The sequence below is a fragment of the Hydra vulgaris genome, chromosome 08 (assembly GCF_038396675.1).
Source record: "Hydra vulgaris chromosome 08, alternate assembly HydraT2T_AEP".
NCBI lineage: Eukaryota > Metazoa > Cnidaria > Hydrozoa > Anthoathecata > Hydridae > Hydra > Hydra vulgaris.
This window is the reverse complement of record NC_088927.1, coordinates 4,697,501-4,715,808: the sequence shown is the minus strand read 5'-3', so window position 1 is coordinate 4,715,808 and position 18,308 is coordinate 4,697,501. Positions and strand designations below refer to the sequence as shown.

Here is an 18,308-nt window from a genome sequence, read left to right as displayed (position 1 = left end):
TGCATTCATATATGTATGTATATATGTATATAAGAATGTATATAAGTTAGGGCATCCTGTACTTTTCAAAAAACAACTTTCTTATATAATAAACTTTTATAGGATTTTATAGGCTTTAGTGAGCCTTTAGTAACCAAAAGTTACTGGAAATAAAGAAGAGTGTTGGCCTTCGAAGGTGACTTTAATAAACCGGTTACAAAGAAATGATTTGATAATCGCAAAAACTTTTCCAGATACACCATATAAAGCAAGCTTATAGAGAAGACCAGTATGCCAAACTTTATTGAAAGCCTTAGATATATCAAAAGCAATAGCCCTAGCCTCTCCGCCTCCGTCTAATGCACAATAAAATCTTTCAGTCACAGCAGCTAGCAAGTCAGCCATAGAATAAGAGGAGTGAAAAACGTATTGATTGTCTGACAAGTTTTTTGACTCAAGACAGGATGCCAGAAATTTGTTTATCAAAGACTCAAAAATTTTGCTTATAATAGAAAGAAGACTGATCGGATGATACTTGGAGAAGTCAGAATGTTCATCGGAGTTTTTGAAAATTGGAACAGATGCCATTTTCCAGCAGGCAGGAAAGCAAGAATTAGTTTAGCAATGAAAGCTGGAGTGATTTGAGTGTCCTACAATGGGTTAATCTGTTTAATTGGAATGGAAGGAAGAGAATGGCCATAAGATTTGGCAGTTGAATAAGAAGAAACGTTCTTTGCACATAATTCTTCCTTATCTTTGGGAGAGGTAATAAGATCGGGGTCATGAATGAGAGATGGAATGTTAGACCTTTGTTAATGATACTGTTGAAGGTTTTCCAAACATCTCTAGAGCCTAAATTCTAAGATAAGATTTAGTGAACTGAGGATAATGGAGCTTAGCATCTGATAGCACCTTTTTACATCGTATTCTTGCAATAATAAATAGCTGTTTGTTCCCAAGAGAGTTGTTCATTCATTTCGACATTTCTATATTAACAAATGACAACCCTCTCACTGAGCTCTCTTCTTTACATCTTCTTGGATTATCATTTACTACTGACCTTTCATGGAAACCATATATACAATCGATTGCTAAATTAGCATCTGCTAAGGTTGCTTTTCTTTATCATGCTCTCCATTTTCTCTCTCCATTCCAATCCATTGTTTACCTCTACAAATCTCTTATTCAACCCTGTATGGAATACTGTTACCATATTTGGGCTAATTCTTCTAATGATACTCTTTCTCTTCTAGACAAGGTCCAAAAATGCATTGTTAATGTGATCGGACCCACTCTATCTGCTAAACTTGAGCCTCTTTCCCATCATCATAAAGTTCCATCTCTTTCTCTTTTCTATAAATACTATCATGGTCGCTGCTCAAAGGAGCTACTATCTCTGGTTCCATCAACTAAAACTCATTCTTGCTCAACTTATCATTCAGCAAAGTCTCATTTTTTTACTGTACCTGTCCCTGCATGCTCTCAAAACTTTTTTTCTTCTAGTTTTTATCACCGCACTTTGAAACTCTCTCCATTTTTTATGTTTTCCTGATTCATACAATCTTTAAACTTTTTTAGTCTTCTGTCAACCATTTCCTTGCTCTATAATTCTATTCTTTTTTTCTAGTAACTTTCTAATTGACAGTGGTTGCTTGCAGCCTTGTTGGGAGTGAATCAGAATAAATAAAAATAAAAGCTGCTATTAATAAGTCTTCATTTGCAAAAATTGATTTATTGCTATATTTTATTGACCTAAAAATTAACTTACATATTAAGCATACATATTTATGCGAAAGCAATAAAAAACCATCTAAACTTCTTGATAAAATTAAACTTTTCACATAAAACAATATTTTGTGAGAAATTTTTAAACAAAAAAATTATATATTTATATATAATTTTTATACTACATTTTTTATATAATATAAATATGTAATAAAAATAATTTTGTCTGCATTAATGGGTATACAATTTTTGAAAACATGTTTGCTTTATTTTAAAATTATATATAATATTTTAAAAATATTATATTATTTCATTAATATAATGAGTATTGAGTCTTGAATAATACGTTTACTTGTATAAAATTTGATCAACAATAACATTGACATTTTAAACATTAATATTGACAAATATTGCTTTTCAAATATTATAATATTTTTAAAATTTATTGTTTGTTACTAATCTTATACCTAAATATAATAATATCGATACAATGTTAACATAATGTTAACAATAATAATAATAATATTAATAACAATAATAAATATATATATTTTAATAATAATAACAATAATAATAAATTTTATCTCAAGGAAAAAGAAAAGCCCTTATCTACGCTACTAATTCTTGGTGGTGTTCTTCATAAAACTATACTGAGTTAACAGAAAAGACAGCATATCCATCTACGCTGTTAAACAATGGAAAAAAGCTAACTCAGACTTTTCATTTCCAGTTATTTTAACAGATAACTAGTTCATTGACAGAAAGATCAAAGACGTTTATAATGATGTTCAGGATATTCTGCAGAAAAAGGTTAACCAAAAAAGTAGAAGTTGATAAGATAATGAAGGCTATATCATGACTGTTTCATATAGCTAATTTCAAATGTGCAATTCTATTCTGTATTGAATCAAATTGTCTGGGATATGAAAAAAAAAGTTCATATTACCAGTAAATGTAAAAAGTCAGTAAGGATTCCTATAAAAGTGTTAAAATTTATTTATTCTCAGAGAAAAAAAAAAGGGAAAACAAGCTCAAATTGTGATAGGATCAAAAGATTACATAAAGATTAAAATGAAGCAGAAGATAATTGAGTGATAATTGAGAAAGAAAAGAACTTGAAGAAGTTCAAGGAAAAGGAGTTGATAAATTTAAAAATCCAAATTTTTTCTTTTTAAAAAAAAGTCTTGATGAAGAATCTAGATTTTCGTCAAAATACCATTGCCAAAAAGTCCTACTACCCTGGGATTATAAATGAGGAACATCATTTTCATTAAGTTTAAAAATAAACATTGAAGAATAATTGTTCTTTTTATGTTTGTTACTAAGAATTACATAAAGTTTACTTTTGTCAAATGAGAATCTAATTTTTCAAATATTTTTCAATATATCTCATTAAAAATTATTACTCTTATTAGGTTGTTTTAATTACATTGAGTTATTTAAAGTTTTGGTTTCTATCAGCATTAAAGTTCAAAGTAGGTTTTCAAAATCTTTTACAATTAAAAATTTAAAAAGAACCTATGATGAGGTTTCGGAAAAAAGTGATGACGAAGAGTGCACTAAAAGCGAGAATGCTCTAACTGAACATATTGATTTATTAAACATAAGTAAGGATTTCAAAGTAAACTGAAATTATAAGAAGATTCAAAATACTGCTATTGCTGCAATTAGATATGAAGCTTCAAACACTGCTGCAGCTGCAATTGTTTCAGGATTTTTAAAATATTTGGTGGAGGCTAAAGTTGTTCCAGAATCAGCTCTTTTTTATTGCTGGACAAAGTGCATAGAGCCAAAGATAAAGTTATGCCAGAGTGTCAGATTTTTGCAGAGAATAAATTAGAACCTGAAGATGTTTTCTTTATTCTCCTTGATGAAAGAAGTGACAAAACCAATTTAATGAAGAAACCAAAAACTTTTATGCTCTAATTAAAAAAAATAGATTACTATACTTTGAATGATGATATAGCAAATATCTTCATCATTTAACAAAAGGAGAAATTTGTGAAAAATCAAAAATTAAGCCTACCAAACATATAGCAAATATTTTAATTGGTCTATTTTGCATAAAGTTGAACATAACTTAAAGCTCATTGGTTGTGATAGCACAACTTCAAATACAGGTCATAATGGAAGTGTTATCATTGTTTAGACATTAAATTAGAAAGAAAGTTAGGATGGCTAATATGTTATCTTCACTTAAATGAACTTTGCAAATAATGTTAATATTAACATAATATTAAAAATTAGGATGACGAATAAGTTCTCTTTACACAAATGAATTCAAAGACAAAAATGGGAAGAAGTTACAGTTTCAAGCCAATACCTGGTCCTGGTCCTGGTTTAAATGAACTTGGTGAAGAAATAGTAAAAGAGAAAACAAAATAATAAAAACCTTCAGATCAGAAATATACTTATAAAATATGTCAGAAAGTAATTTCAGGAACTCTTACTGAAAGTTTGGTTAACTAAAAACCAGGCACTATAGTCCATTCAAGGTGGCTCAGCACAGGTTCTTCCATACTTTTATTGTAGGTATGCAAGATTGGGTTAGAGGGAGATGACCTAAGAAACCTAGAATTAATTGTTAAGTTTCATGTATTAGAATATTTTCCAATGGGGTTCTAAATCAAAGTGAAGCATAGTTGGTTTGAAGGGTTACATCACATCTTAAACCAACTCAAACTTATCAAAATTCAAGATGAAAATGTACAAAAAGTTATTTAAAAATATGTGAGATCATCAGCATGGAATTCTCATTCTAAAATCTTATTGCAAACATTACTTTGTGGCCAAAATAAAATTAAAGGGGAATTCCCTGTTAATGAAATTCTAAAAATTAGAAAAAATAAGGAAACCTCTCTAGCTCGTATAACATACAAGCTTTATTATTTAAACATATATGCAACTAAATTGTATTCTTGTATTTGTTTAAAGAAAATAAAGGCTACTATTGGAATTAAATATAAGTCAATTACTAACAAAAGCTCATCTAGAGATTTGAAATCTTAATAAAATAAACAAATTTAAAACGTTGTAAAAACTGGTTTTTTCTAAGAAATTTCTAAGAAACCAGATCAAAATTCAGTGTCTCAAAAGCTTGAGCTAAATCTTACAAAATTACAAAAAAGTTATGCATAAAATGACCATATAGATTTACAGATAACAATATTTTGATTTTCATATTTTAAGGTAGTATAACCTGTTATAAGACTAACTTTTGAGAAAATATGATCTTTGGGTCCATTGAGAGTGGACAAAAAATTGTACTAAATTTGAATTTGGGCATTTTACCCACCTTAGCACCACAAAATTAGGCAACTATCAATTGTAATCAAAATGTATATGATACATATGGCAAAATGTATCAACTGCAAAATTGCCCTAATATATTTTGCACAATTCTTAAATAAAAGTTTTAAATAAAATGCTGGCCCGAATCCAAACAGTTTTTTAGAAAAAAAAAAAAAGAAAAAAGAAAAATAATGAGAAACCAGCAAAAAAAAGGCCTTGTTTAACTACAACTTTTAAAATGAAACTCTTTCCTAAAAACCAAACTAAAATTTTTTATAAAGTTTTAAATATTGATTGTATATTAAATCTTTTAAAAAATAACGCACATGCACATCCATGTATAGGTGTGCTTTGCTTCTCTCTATACGCCTTTGAACTTTGAGACGCCTAAGTAAAAAAAAGAACTCTTATCACTAATTTGTTTTTAAGTTATCAATAAAAAACATTCCAAAATTAAAAAAAAGTAAAGTTTAAAACCAGTTTATTAAAAAATATGCTTAATAAATACTTTTCTTCAGAAAATTTGCAAACTAAATGATAAGGGATGCAATCTTCATCTACATCTGTTAAAATTGTTTCTAAAAAAAACAAAAAAACAGTTCGTTCAACAACATGATTTTATTTTGTTTTATTAGATATAAAATATTACAACTGAAACATTAGTAGAGAAATATGTGTGTACACACACACACAGATGATCCGTCAGGGATGGATTCAAGTCCACGAAAATGTTTGGATATTGATACTATAACTTTGCATTTAACCACTGGGCTAATAACACATATCTTTATGTGATGCATCAATAAACAAAGCACTTCATTAATTTTTTTTTTACTAATTTTAATTAACCAACACTTTTCAAGCGGGTACTCTACATAAGTATAACTATATTGCATAGCATATGTAATATGGAAATGTAAAAAATAATATGTAATATGGAAATGTAAAAAACCCACTTATATAGCATTGTGTACTATTGTCTATAAGTGTAAACGTCAGTAGGTTAAGTTGATTAGCGGTGGATTTGAGCTCAAGAAATTGGGCTGAGGCGTAGGTAGCTCACTGAGGACAGTCCACTAGGCACCTGAGTCACTACAGGTATGTATTTCATATAAGAAAACAAACAAATTTTGCAAACTTTTATAACAATTGTAATGAAATAACACTTTTCAAGTGAGTACTCTAAATAAGTACAACTAAATTGGTTTTTAAAATATACAATTGAAAACCACAATATTTTCTTGAAAAAAACACAAAAAAAAACACAATTATGAAAATGACATTTAGATAAATTAAAATAATATAAAATATTTTTATTAATAGAGATTTAATATGCAAATATAAAAAGCAATATGTAATATTCAAATGTAAAAAATGTTATGTACAAACATCTGTAAGTGTAAACGTCAGTACTAATAACAGTAAGTTGAATTTGTGGATCTAATATTTAAGAATCGTGTATCATAAACAGTCCTTAAATACACTGTATGTATAATATAAAAAAAACTTCAAAAACTTTTTTAACAATTAAAAGTCTTTTTGCTTGAGGTGTTTTGAATATTTGTAATAATATCTTATTGTGTTTAAGCAAAAATAAGCAAGATTAAAAAACACAAAAAATATTTTCTTACCCAATTAGAGGATTTGAACCTTTGATGACTACCAGTTTACTGCTCTGAGAACATTGTACCTTATTACCAAGCTATTAATGCATAGTGTTGAAATAAATTTAAGCTTGAAAAGGATCTCACTTCTGCTACAGCATGGGGCTCACAGTTGCTGGTGAACTTTAATTCAGATAAAACTCAATTTTTTTCAGCCAATCGTTATCGCAATAATTTAGATCTTCCTATATTTATGAACGGTGATGTACTTGATGAGTCATCTACTCTTCATCTTCTAGGATTAACTCTTACTTCCAATCTTTCTTGGAAACCATATATCAAATCAGTTGCAAAATTAGCATCTGCTAAGGTTGCACCTCTTTATCGAGCTCGTCACTTTCTTACTTCGGATTCTATTCTCTATGTCTATAAATCTCAAATCCGGCCTTGTATGGAATACTTTTGCCATATCTGGGGCGGATCTTCTAATGATGCCCTTTCTCTTTTAGACAAGGTGCAAAAACGCATTGTAAACATAGTTGGACCTGCTCTTGCAGCCAACCTCCAACCATTATCACATCGTCATAATGTTGCTTCTCTTTCTCTTTTCTACAAATTCTATAATGGGTATTGCTCTAAAGAGCTAGCGTCTCTTGTGCCATCTACTAAAATTCATTCTCGTGTTACTCGTCATTCAATTAAGTGTCATCCATTTTCTGTGACTGTTCCTAAGTGCTCCAAAAACACTTATTTGCCTAGTTTTTTTCCTCGAACATCAGTTCTTTGGAACTCGCTTCCTTCATCTTGCTTTCCTGATTCATATAATTTGCAATCTTTTAAGTCGCCCGTCAATGGTTATCTTGCTCTACAATCTTCATCTTTTTTCTTTCAGTAACTTCCAACTTTAATTAGTGGCTGTTTGCAGCCTTGATGGAAGCGAAGATGTTTAAAAAAGAAAAGAAAAAAAACAAAACTTTTTTATAAAATTTTATAACAATAGTTATTGACTTGCCATGACTCCCCCCTCCCACCTTGATAGTTCTGCTTGCTAAAAGTTGTCATTATTGAACTCTCAACCAAAACTGGTATTAAAAAAAGCTAATTTAAAAGTTTTTTTCCTAGAGAGTTTGTTGCAGAAAAGTCACTACAAGAAAATTCCATGTGATCTCCTTTCTTTATACTTTCTTTATAAATACTTTATAAATAGTTATAGTCTTAACCCATTTGGGACCAAATTTTTTTTTTGTAAATTTTTTTAATTTTCTTTTAGAATCCACTTGTGTGAACACAGGAAAAAATATATTTTCGCAAAACAAGAGTATTGATAATGTCTTTGGAGGATATAAATAAGTGTTCCCATTTGGGAACACTGGTCTTTATAGCAAGTAAATAAAATTAAAAGAATTAGCAAAACATCAAGTTATTTATTTGTTCCCATATGGAAACGCTGGATGGATATGGATTAATGAGAGGGTTGAAATATTATTTTCATTATTTTTGAAAAAAAAAAAAAAAAAGCTATTGTCTATCCAAGAGATACTTATGTTATTACGTATAACTGTTGAAATATATGTTAGACATTTATTTTGGTAAATATGCACATCTAACACAGTAAAGAGATTTCTTAAAGTAGGATTAGATGGTAAATTCAGACTTTTTTTTTTGAAATAAATAAAAGGGGTAAGGGTTCTAATAAGCTCTAATAAATATGCGGAAAAATGGATGCATATTACTTTCTTTTTTGCTTTAAGAGCAATTAAATGATTTATTTTCCTACTGTTTACTTAAATATAATAAATTAAATAAGTAAAAAGTATAGAAATAATCATTGTGGAACAGACTTACCAAGCCCCATATTTTATGGGTATATATATACACATATACACACACATACAGCTAGTATGTGTGTGTATATATATATATATATATATATATATATATATATATATATATATTTAATATATATATATATATAGAAATATAGTAGTAGTAGTAGTATTATTATATATTTGTCACAACAAAAGTAAAAATAATTGACAAAATAAAAATCATAGAATGTCAGATTATAGTTAGTTTTTGTGAAGCTCATATTGCAACTTTCACTAAGGATAGCTGCGAGCTGTAGTAACATTAGAGCTTATCGAGGCTCGCTTTAAAACTGTTGACAGTTGGAGAACCGATTACTCCATCCGGTAACATATTCCATGCATTGGCAATGCGATTGTTGAAAAAGTGGGAACGAGCTAAATTATTGCTGTAGTTTTCACGGTGAATTCTTTCTCTGTGATTTGCTCTTGGTGGAATTGTGATGAGAGGAAAGTGCCAGTTGACTATGTCGATGTTATTAATAATTTTATATTTTTGGATGAGGTCACCACGTTTACGATGTTCAACAAGAGAAGATAAGCCAAGTTGTAACAAATATTCCTGGACTTGTAGTCTAACTTTTTTAGTTTGTCTGGTATTTTTGTGGCTCTGCGCTGTATTGATTCAATAGTTCGTTCATCCTTCGCCATATGAGGGTTCCAAGCTGGAATTGCAAACTCAAGTGAAGGACGGATGTAGGTGGAGTAGAGTTGTTTCCATAAAGAAGCATCACGAGATTGGAAAGTGTGTTTTAGGATGCCTAGCATTTGATTTGCTTTACATGAGGCAATGATGGATTGGGTTCCTGCTTTAAGATCATTGGTAATTTGAATTCCCAAGTTGTTGCTTCCAATGTAGTTCGAGTCGTTATTGAACAAGGGCCTAATTCCTCTATTGAGTACTTGAAAGGTGTTAATTTTTTTTGGCCAAAGTGCATGACCTTACATTTCTTTGCATTTAGCTCCATGAGCCAAGATTTAGTCCACTGGACAATTTGGTCAATATCTGATTGGAGTTGAAGTTGAGCAGCAAGTGAGTTGACAATGCTTAGGATTTTAGTGTCATCAGCGTAAATCTTACAACTGTTTTCTTTGCTTATTACATCTGGCAGATCATTGATGAAAATAACAAATAAAATTGTGCATCAAGACTGATCCTTGCGGAACTCCAACTCACAGGTAACCAATTCGATTGAGTGTCGCCAAGGATGACTCGTTGAGACCTGTTGAGTAGAAAAGCTTTTATCCAATTGAGAAGATTGCCTTCGATTCCGTACATTTTTAATTTGTAAAGCATTCGTTGATGTGGGACTTTGTCAAAAGCTTTAGCAAAATCCAGAAATACGACGTCAACTGGTAGTCTTGCTATATTTCCAGTCAAGAAGTCCATTGTTTCAAGGAGATTTGTAATGCATGCTTTTTTCTAAAAATCCGTGTTGACTATCTGATAAAAGATTGTTTGATTTTAAATGCTGCATGATTGCCTTCTTAACTAATTTCTCCATTATTTTACACGGAATCGAGGTGAGGGATATTGGTCTATAGTTTGATGGGTCGATTCTGGAGCCCTTCTTAAATAAAGGTGTTACATTTGCTTTGGACCATGAGCTTGGAATTTCACCATTGTCAAATGACTTTTGAAAGATGAGAGTAAGTGGAGAAGACATTGAGGTAGAACAAAAGCGTAAAACGTGAGGACTGACATTATCTACACCAAGTGATTTAGATATATCTAGTGCTGAGAGTTCCATTAGAGTGGCCAGAGTATCAAAAGATATGCTATTGAGGATTGTGTTAGTTCTACGATCAAAACGGGGAAGATTGTCATTGGATGGCTCTTTGCTGAAAACTGATTGAAATTGATTGTTAAGTGAGTTGGCTATTGTAATTTTGTCAGAGCTAATGATCTCACTGGAAATGGTGACTCGCATAGATGAGATCTGATTTATTACAGAGCGTTTACTATTTATGTATGAAAACAGTCTTTTAGGATTACGCTTATCATTGGCAAGGGCAATTTCGAAAGATTTCAGAGAAGAATGACTTAATTTTTTAACAAACTTTCTAGTTTCCCTATATTCCCCAACCAGTGATGTGATTTTCCATTTTGAACTGACGTTACGAGCCCATAGCGATTTTTTAAGACGAATAAGAGATAATAGTTCTTTTGTCATCCATGGTTGTTTTTTGGGGGATGGTTTGTTTGGCATACGAGGGATAAATTGAAGACAACATTCATTGTATTTGTTGAGCCAAAGTTGGTAACATTGTTCTACATTTAAGTCTTTAAAAATAGATGACCAGTCAACATTATTGAATTCTTTGTTGATTTTTTCGTAGTTACCATGCTTGTATATAAATTTAGAGCTGTTGAAACGTGGTAATTTTATGCTGGAAGCCAGTTTGTAATGCCAGTTGATAGTGCAATGATATTGATCAGACAAACCGAGAGGATAACCGATTCTGATTTCGCTAGCACGATATGAAGAGTCACAAATGATGAGATCAAGAGTCTTTGTCATAGGGCAATTAGCAGGTTTGAAAGTAGGGACAGTGACGATTTGGTGAAGATGACAATCTTGAAAAAGAGAGACAAATGAAGAACTGAGACCAATTTTACTAGAGGAAAAAGACTGAGTTGGAAGTCCAAGTAATCTCTGGGAAATTGAAGTCACCAGCAATGATGATACCGTTGTATTTTTTAGTCGATATTAAAGTTTTGCATGGAAAATAGCACTTGAAATCTCTGAGAAGGCTTCGATACCGGAGGATGTAGGTCTATAAATGCAGCCTAGGAGCAGAGTTTCATTCAAAAGCTTTAGTTCAACCCATAACTGTTCTGAATAGTAAGGAATAAAATCTTTGTGTAGTAGGGATTCCTCTATTTTGTTTGAGATGATTTTACTATTTATGTATATAGCTACACCTCCTCCGATTTGGTTGGCGATGGTCTGAACGATAGAGGTTGTAGTTCTGAAGAGAGGGAGTTGATTGGTCATTGAACCATGTCTCGGTGATAAGAATGCTCAGAAAAGAGTTGTTTTCTGCAAGTAAGGACAGTTCGATGAGTTTTATTGGATTGAGGGAGGTTGCATTGGTGTAGAAGCACGAAAGATGAGATAATTTGATGGAAGAGCTGGCCTTGTTAAAGAATGTTGAACTAGTGAGATGTTGAGAGCGACTGAATGGCTTCAGCAGCTGATTTCCATTTGAGGAATGGATTCTTCTCTCTTCCATTGATGTTGACTGTTTTGGATGTGTCAATGCATTTGATTTTTTCGCTGCGGATAACAAATCGAAAGGGTTTGTCAAGTAAATCTTTTGCCAATAGTTCTGCATTTTCTGTAGCACGCTTTTTGTTCAAGTTGTTGATGTTTCTTGTTCAAGAGGTGTACGGTCTGGGCGAATGTAGACAGATTTTAATTCATCTATTGAGGCAAGTCGCTTTGCATTAGATAAGAGATCATTGCGGTGCTCATTCGAGTCAAATTCAATGATGATCAATTCATTTGGTTCAGGTGCTATTGTAGTTAAACTGGTGGTGCTGTTGATCTTTTTTGTGAAATGCCCAACAACTTTAAAAGCAACATTATAGTTAAGTTTTTTAAGCATACTTTGAACTGAAATTAGCCTCTGATTATTGTCAAAGGATTTTGGAAGACCGACAACTATAGCTCTTTTTGATTTTGTTTCTACAATTTTAGCATTTTCGTTGACTGCTGTGATAATTGCTTTATTGGCTTCTGAACCGTGCTTGACTGCGCTTGCCCAGTTAAGAGTTGTGGTCAAGCTCGGAGATGCTGACTTTGGCTGTTGAAAAAGATTTGCTTTTAGAGTAATATTTTCAGTTTCAAGAACAGATACACGGGTGAGAAGCATGCTGACTGTGGCTATTAGTTTTGATATCGTAGCATCAAGCTTTTGAGAAGCAGCTGAATGGTTACCTTGACCAAGGCCTGGCCAGTTGGCTGCTAGAGCTGCAAGTTGGTCAGTTGAATATGGTGTAGTCATTATCATCAATGATTTACAATTTGCTCAATCTGATATTTTATATTTGGTAAGAGGGCTACCACTCTGAATAACAGTGGATTACCTCGTGGTCGAGAACTTGTAAACACAGTATTGCACTTATTAACACAAATAGAACTGTTAGTTTTTTTGTGTTTTTTTCCGTGAAAATTTGTCCAGAGCGCGTTTCGAACCTGGATCTCCTGCTTATAAAGCAAGCGCTCTAACCACTATATATATATATATATATATATATATATATATATATATATATATATATATATTTAATATATATATATATATATATATATATATTAATTTAATATATATATATATATATATATATATATATATATATATATATATATATATATATATATATATATATATATATATATATATATATATATATATATATATATATATATATATATATATATATATATATATATATATATATATATATATATAAATGTATATACATATATATATACATGTATTTATATATATATATACATATATATATATATATATATATATATATATATATATATATATATATATATATATATATATATATATATATATATATATATATATATATATATATATATATATATATATATATATATATATATATATTTCTGATGAATCTTTGTTGATGAAACACAGTGTAAAATGGAAAAAATTTTTGTTAAGTGATTTTCTACTAATATATAATTGCTCTGTTCTTTTAAGAACATTGAGCACTCTATTGTGTAGAATACTTTTTAAAGTTGTTTAAATATATATATATATATATATATATATATATATATATATATATATATATATATATATATATTATATATATATATATATATACATATATATATATATATATATATATATATATATATATATATATATATATATATATATATATATATATATATATATATATATATATATATATATATATATATATATATATATTTAATATATATATATATATATATATATATATATATATATATTTAATATATATATATATATATAGAAATATATATATATATTAATTTAATATATATATATATATATATATATATATATATATATATATATATATATATATATATATATATATATATATATATATATATATATATATATATATATGTATATATATATATATATATATATATATATATATATATATATATATATATATATATATATATAAATGTATATACATATATATATACATGTATTTATATATATATATATACATATATACATATATATATATATATATATATATATATATATATATATATATATATATATATATATATATATATATATATATATATTTCTGATGAATCTTTGTTGATGAAACACAGTGTAAAATGGAAAAAATTTTTGTTAAGTGATTTTCTACTAATATATAATTGCTCTGTTCTTTTAAGAACATTCAGCACTCTATTGTGTAGAATACTTTTTAAAGTTGTTTAAATATATATATATATATATATATATATACATATATATATATATATATATATATATATATATATATATATATATACATATATATATATATACATATATATATATATACATATATATATATATATACATATATATATACATATATATATATATATATATATATATATATATATATATATATATATATATATATATATATATATATATATATATATATACACCAGTGCATGTGATGAATAAAATCGCCCAGCGCAATATTTTGTGCTTGTAATACTGAAACATGTTATCAACATGCGAAATTATGCATGCTCGGCATAAAGTCTTCAAGAGCGATATTCAGAGTTGAAAATTGGTTGCCATGGCTCCAGCCATAAATTATGTATGCAAGTATGGGGAGGGGGTCACTCAAAAGCGTACCAGTGCGTACAGAGGAAAGGGTAGACAACTTTTTGTTTGAATTTTTTTTTATGTGAAGTCTGAAAAATCAGAATCATTTGGTTTTTTAGTTAATGCAGATGTCTATCTACCGGAAAAAATGTTACTTCAGCTTTAATATTAAATAAATAAAATTAAATATTGCCATTTACTAAAAGTTGACAACATAAAATAACATGAAAACATTGTTTCTTATTGGAGTTAAATTAACATGCTTGATTGCGGACATTCTAAACAACAGATACATTTTTAATTTAGTTTTAAACATATAATAGTTAAAAATAAAAATAAAAAGATTAAGAATATTTCTTTTATTTACAAAAGGTGTGTGAAAAATTAAAAACAATAAAGCAAAAGAATCTTAGGTTTTTACAAAATTTTGTGGATTTTTCAACTTTTGATTTTTCAAAATTCAATCAAATTTTAATTTTTTAATTTAAATTTTCTATTCTCATTGGTACGAAAGGTTTTGAAAATAGTAAACATTCCATTCTATCTGTGTGTGTGTGTATATATATATATATATATATATATATATATATATATATATATATATATATATATATATATATATATACACACACACACATATATATATGGGTAAAATGCGACTAAAGTAATATTTGTGAAATATATGTGTGTGCATATATATATATATATATATATATATATATATATATATATATATATATATATATATATATATATATATATATGCGGTAGTAATGTAGTGGTAAAGCGCTCGCCTCTATAAGCTGACAACTTCTGAGTTCGATCCCCACCACATCCCTGGATCCGCGCTCAACTTGTTCATCCGCGCAGCGGCCTTGTTCGTTGAGGTTCGTGTTTTGGAGTTATAGAGTTGAGAGAGGGTTATAACCACTATTAAGTAGCCTCCTCATCTGTAGTGGCCTTCTTGGCCTTGAGGAGGCGAATAACAAAAAAAAAATATATATATATATATAGATGTATTTTTAACATGAAAGTTTCACCATAACAATATAAAAACAAAGTAAAAAGGTTGAGATTGGCCAAAAATTGCCAACCTTAGACACTTTTAGGTTGAGAAACTATTAGAAAATCAGTTATCAAATTTTTTTATTTTACATGCTGTTTCATCAATAAAAGACTCTTCAGATGCTCAAATTAATAATTTCAATTGTATACCAAATACACCAAAAATTAAATTACAAGAATTCATAAATGTCTATAATAAAATGTATGTTATAGTTTACACAGTCGTGATTTCCTGATTTTGTAACATTCACTTTAGAATATACACTTTATGGTAATTGGTAAAATGGTAACATGTAAAATGTATATAAAACGGTGAAATGGTAACAAAAGTACCTTAAAAACTATTTTTTCCCCACTTCAAGCACTTGTGTGCATGTATATATATTAAGGGTGTACGGATACCTTCTTTTGGCTGATGTAGATAAGAGGTGCAGGCTAATGACGATGCATCGACATCGGCCTCATATATTAAATTTTCAGTCTTAATGTAGATATAAGGTAAAATTTTTATAAGATATATTTTATATAAGACCTGCTCAAAGCTGAGAAGGCCACTACAGACAAGAAGACTACTTAATTGTTGATATAACCCTCTCTCAACTCTATTACTCCAAAACACGAACCTTAATAAACAAGGTCGCTGCGTGGAGAAATAAGTTGAGCACAGTAGTACCTGGGACATGGCGAGGATTGAACTCGGAACCTCTCACATATGAAGCAAGTGCTCTACAACTACACCATTAGGACTTATAATAAGTTGCAATTTCCTAATATGATTTTTGCACTCTAAAGGTAAAAAAGCGGTTTTAATTTTTTAGAAAAAAAAGAAAACAAAGAATAATGAGAAAAAAGATTGCTGCTCCATACCAAATTCTCAACCACTGTAGCATCACTTCAATGTGAGTCAGGCTATTTAATAATCAATGTATGTCTTAAGTTTATGGATTATTTATTTTAATTTTGAGTTTGCTTTGTTTTTTTAGCATCTTTTTTAAAAGCGCTAATTATCAAAACTTACAAAAGAGCTGTAGGCAAGTTGTCAAAACAAAGTATTATATGTGTGGTCATATAAGGCATGCGACCACAAGCCTCTCACCTGAAGGCTTGATGTATATTTGTGCGTGTATATATATATATATATATATATATATATATATATATCATACATTGGCCCACAAAAAAACTGTTTTTTGCATTTGCGTTTGAAAATAAAAAACTCAAATACAAACTCAAACGCATCTAACGCAATTTACTTATGCAATTTATATTTTCATTGTTGTGTATTAAACATGTGCTTAAATGCAATTATTTGCGTAAATTGCATTTATGTTTGCATAAACACAAGTATATATATATACTTACGTTTATGCGCTTACTTACGTAACTAGTATGTATGTATATATATATATATATATATATATATATATATATATATATATATATATATATATATATACATATATATATATATACATATATATGTATATCTTATACTGCTGATTTAGGTGAGCCGTGTGAAGTATTGAAATAGCCTGCTGCCAGGGGCTTCAGTACATACATCAACTGACAAATAGCCTGACTCAAAGCAGAGTGCTGCTCCATTGACTGAGGATTTGGCATGGGGCAGCAATATTTTCATTCATTATTCTTCATTTTTTTCTTCTAGTTCTAAAAAAGCTGTATCGATTAAGATAAGCAAAAAAAGTGAGCAAATGCTTATATAAATACACTATGGTAGATATATATATTATATATATATATATATATATATATATATATATATATATATATATATATATATATATATATATATATATATATATATACACTAGTTATGTAAGTAAACAGTATGTATGTAAAAGTATGCGGTAGTGGTGTAGTGGTAAAGCGCTCGTTTCATAAGCGAGAGGTTCCAAGTTTAATCCCCACCACATCCCTGGTAGTACCGTGCTCAACTTGTTTCTCCGCGCAGCAGCCTTGTTTGTCAAAGGTTTGTGTTTTGGAGTTATAGAGTTGAGAGAGGGTTATAACCACAAATAAGTAGCCTCCTTGTCTGTAGCGGCCTTCTCGGCCTTGAGGAGGTGAATTAACTAAAAAAAAAAAGTATATATATATTTACTAAAATTGTGTTGAAATTTACTTATATAAATGTCAACGGAATTTACGCAAACAACCGCATCTACACACACATTTAATACACAACTTACAAATATAAATTGTGTTTAAAAACATAACTGAAATGGAACCTATGTATATAAATGAGCTATACAAACAAAACCCAAATGCAACTTACGCAATCTATTTATTAAAAATCTAAATGATTTATCTCTTTTTAAGAGAAACTGAACTATTATTAAGTATTTAATTTCATTTTTTTTTAAATAATAAAGTTATAATATATATTTAAAATATATATATGTATATATATAACGGGTTTAACTAAAGAAAGATAATAACTTTGAAGGGGCATAACTCCCTTGGTACATGAGATAAAAACTTAATTTAAAAAAGAAAAAAATTGTATTTTAGGTGGGCAATTTATTTGCATAATAATTTTTTTCAATCAAACCATCACGTCTTATGTAATCTAAACGACACCGAGTTAACTCAGAAAGGAGCTGTACAAGAGATTTTTCCATTTAAGAAAGACAATACTTTATTCTGTTGTGCAACTTCTTGAGCTTTTATCAGATTTCCAATTATTCTTTCCAATTATTCTCTTTTTCATATTGTTAAAGCAAATCCAAATAAGTAATTTCTTTCCATTTTTTTGCAGTGGGGTTGAATTTGACACTTGTTGGTGTTTGAGAAACATCACTTGAATGAAGTTCGAACAGTCTCTATTTGGTCACAATTTCTTAATGGAATCTTCTTCTGCTTTGGCCTGATTAAG

The 18,308-nt window shown here is 28.9% G+C and overlaps 1 protein-coding gene across 2 annotated transcripts in view; it reads right to left on the bottom strand.

Annotated features, from left to right (window-relative positions):
• Positions 1-18,308, bottom strand: part of LOC136082905 (ubiquitin carboxyl-terminal hydrolase 7-like) — a 157,998-nt gene that overhangs the window by 41,791 nt on the left and 97,899 nt on the right. For both annotated transcript variants that reach the window (XR_010639822.1, XM_065802316.1), the window contains exons 17-18: positions 5,504-5,573; positions 5,322-5,382 (exon numbers count right to left, since the gene is read on the bottom strand). Coding sequence is in view for 1 of the 2 variants with exons in the window: in XM_065802316.1 (XP_065658388.1) it covers positions 5,322-5,382; positions 5,504-5,573 (131 nt within the window). In the remaining variant the exon portion in view is untranslated. The remainder of the gene's footprint in view (positions 1-5,321; positions 5,383-5,503; positions 5,574-18,308) is intronic.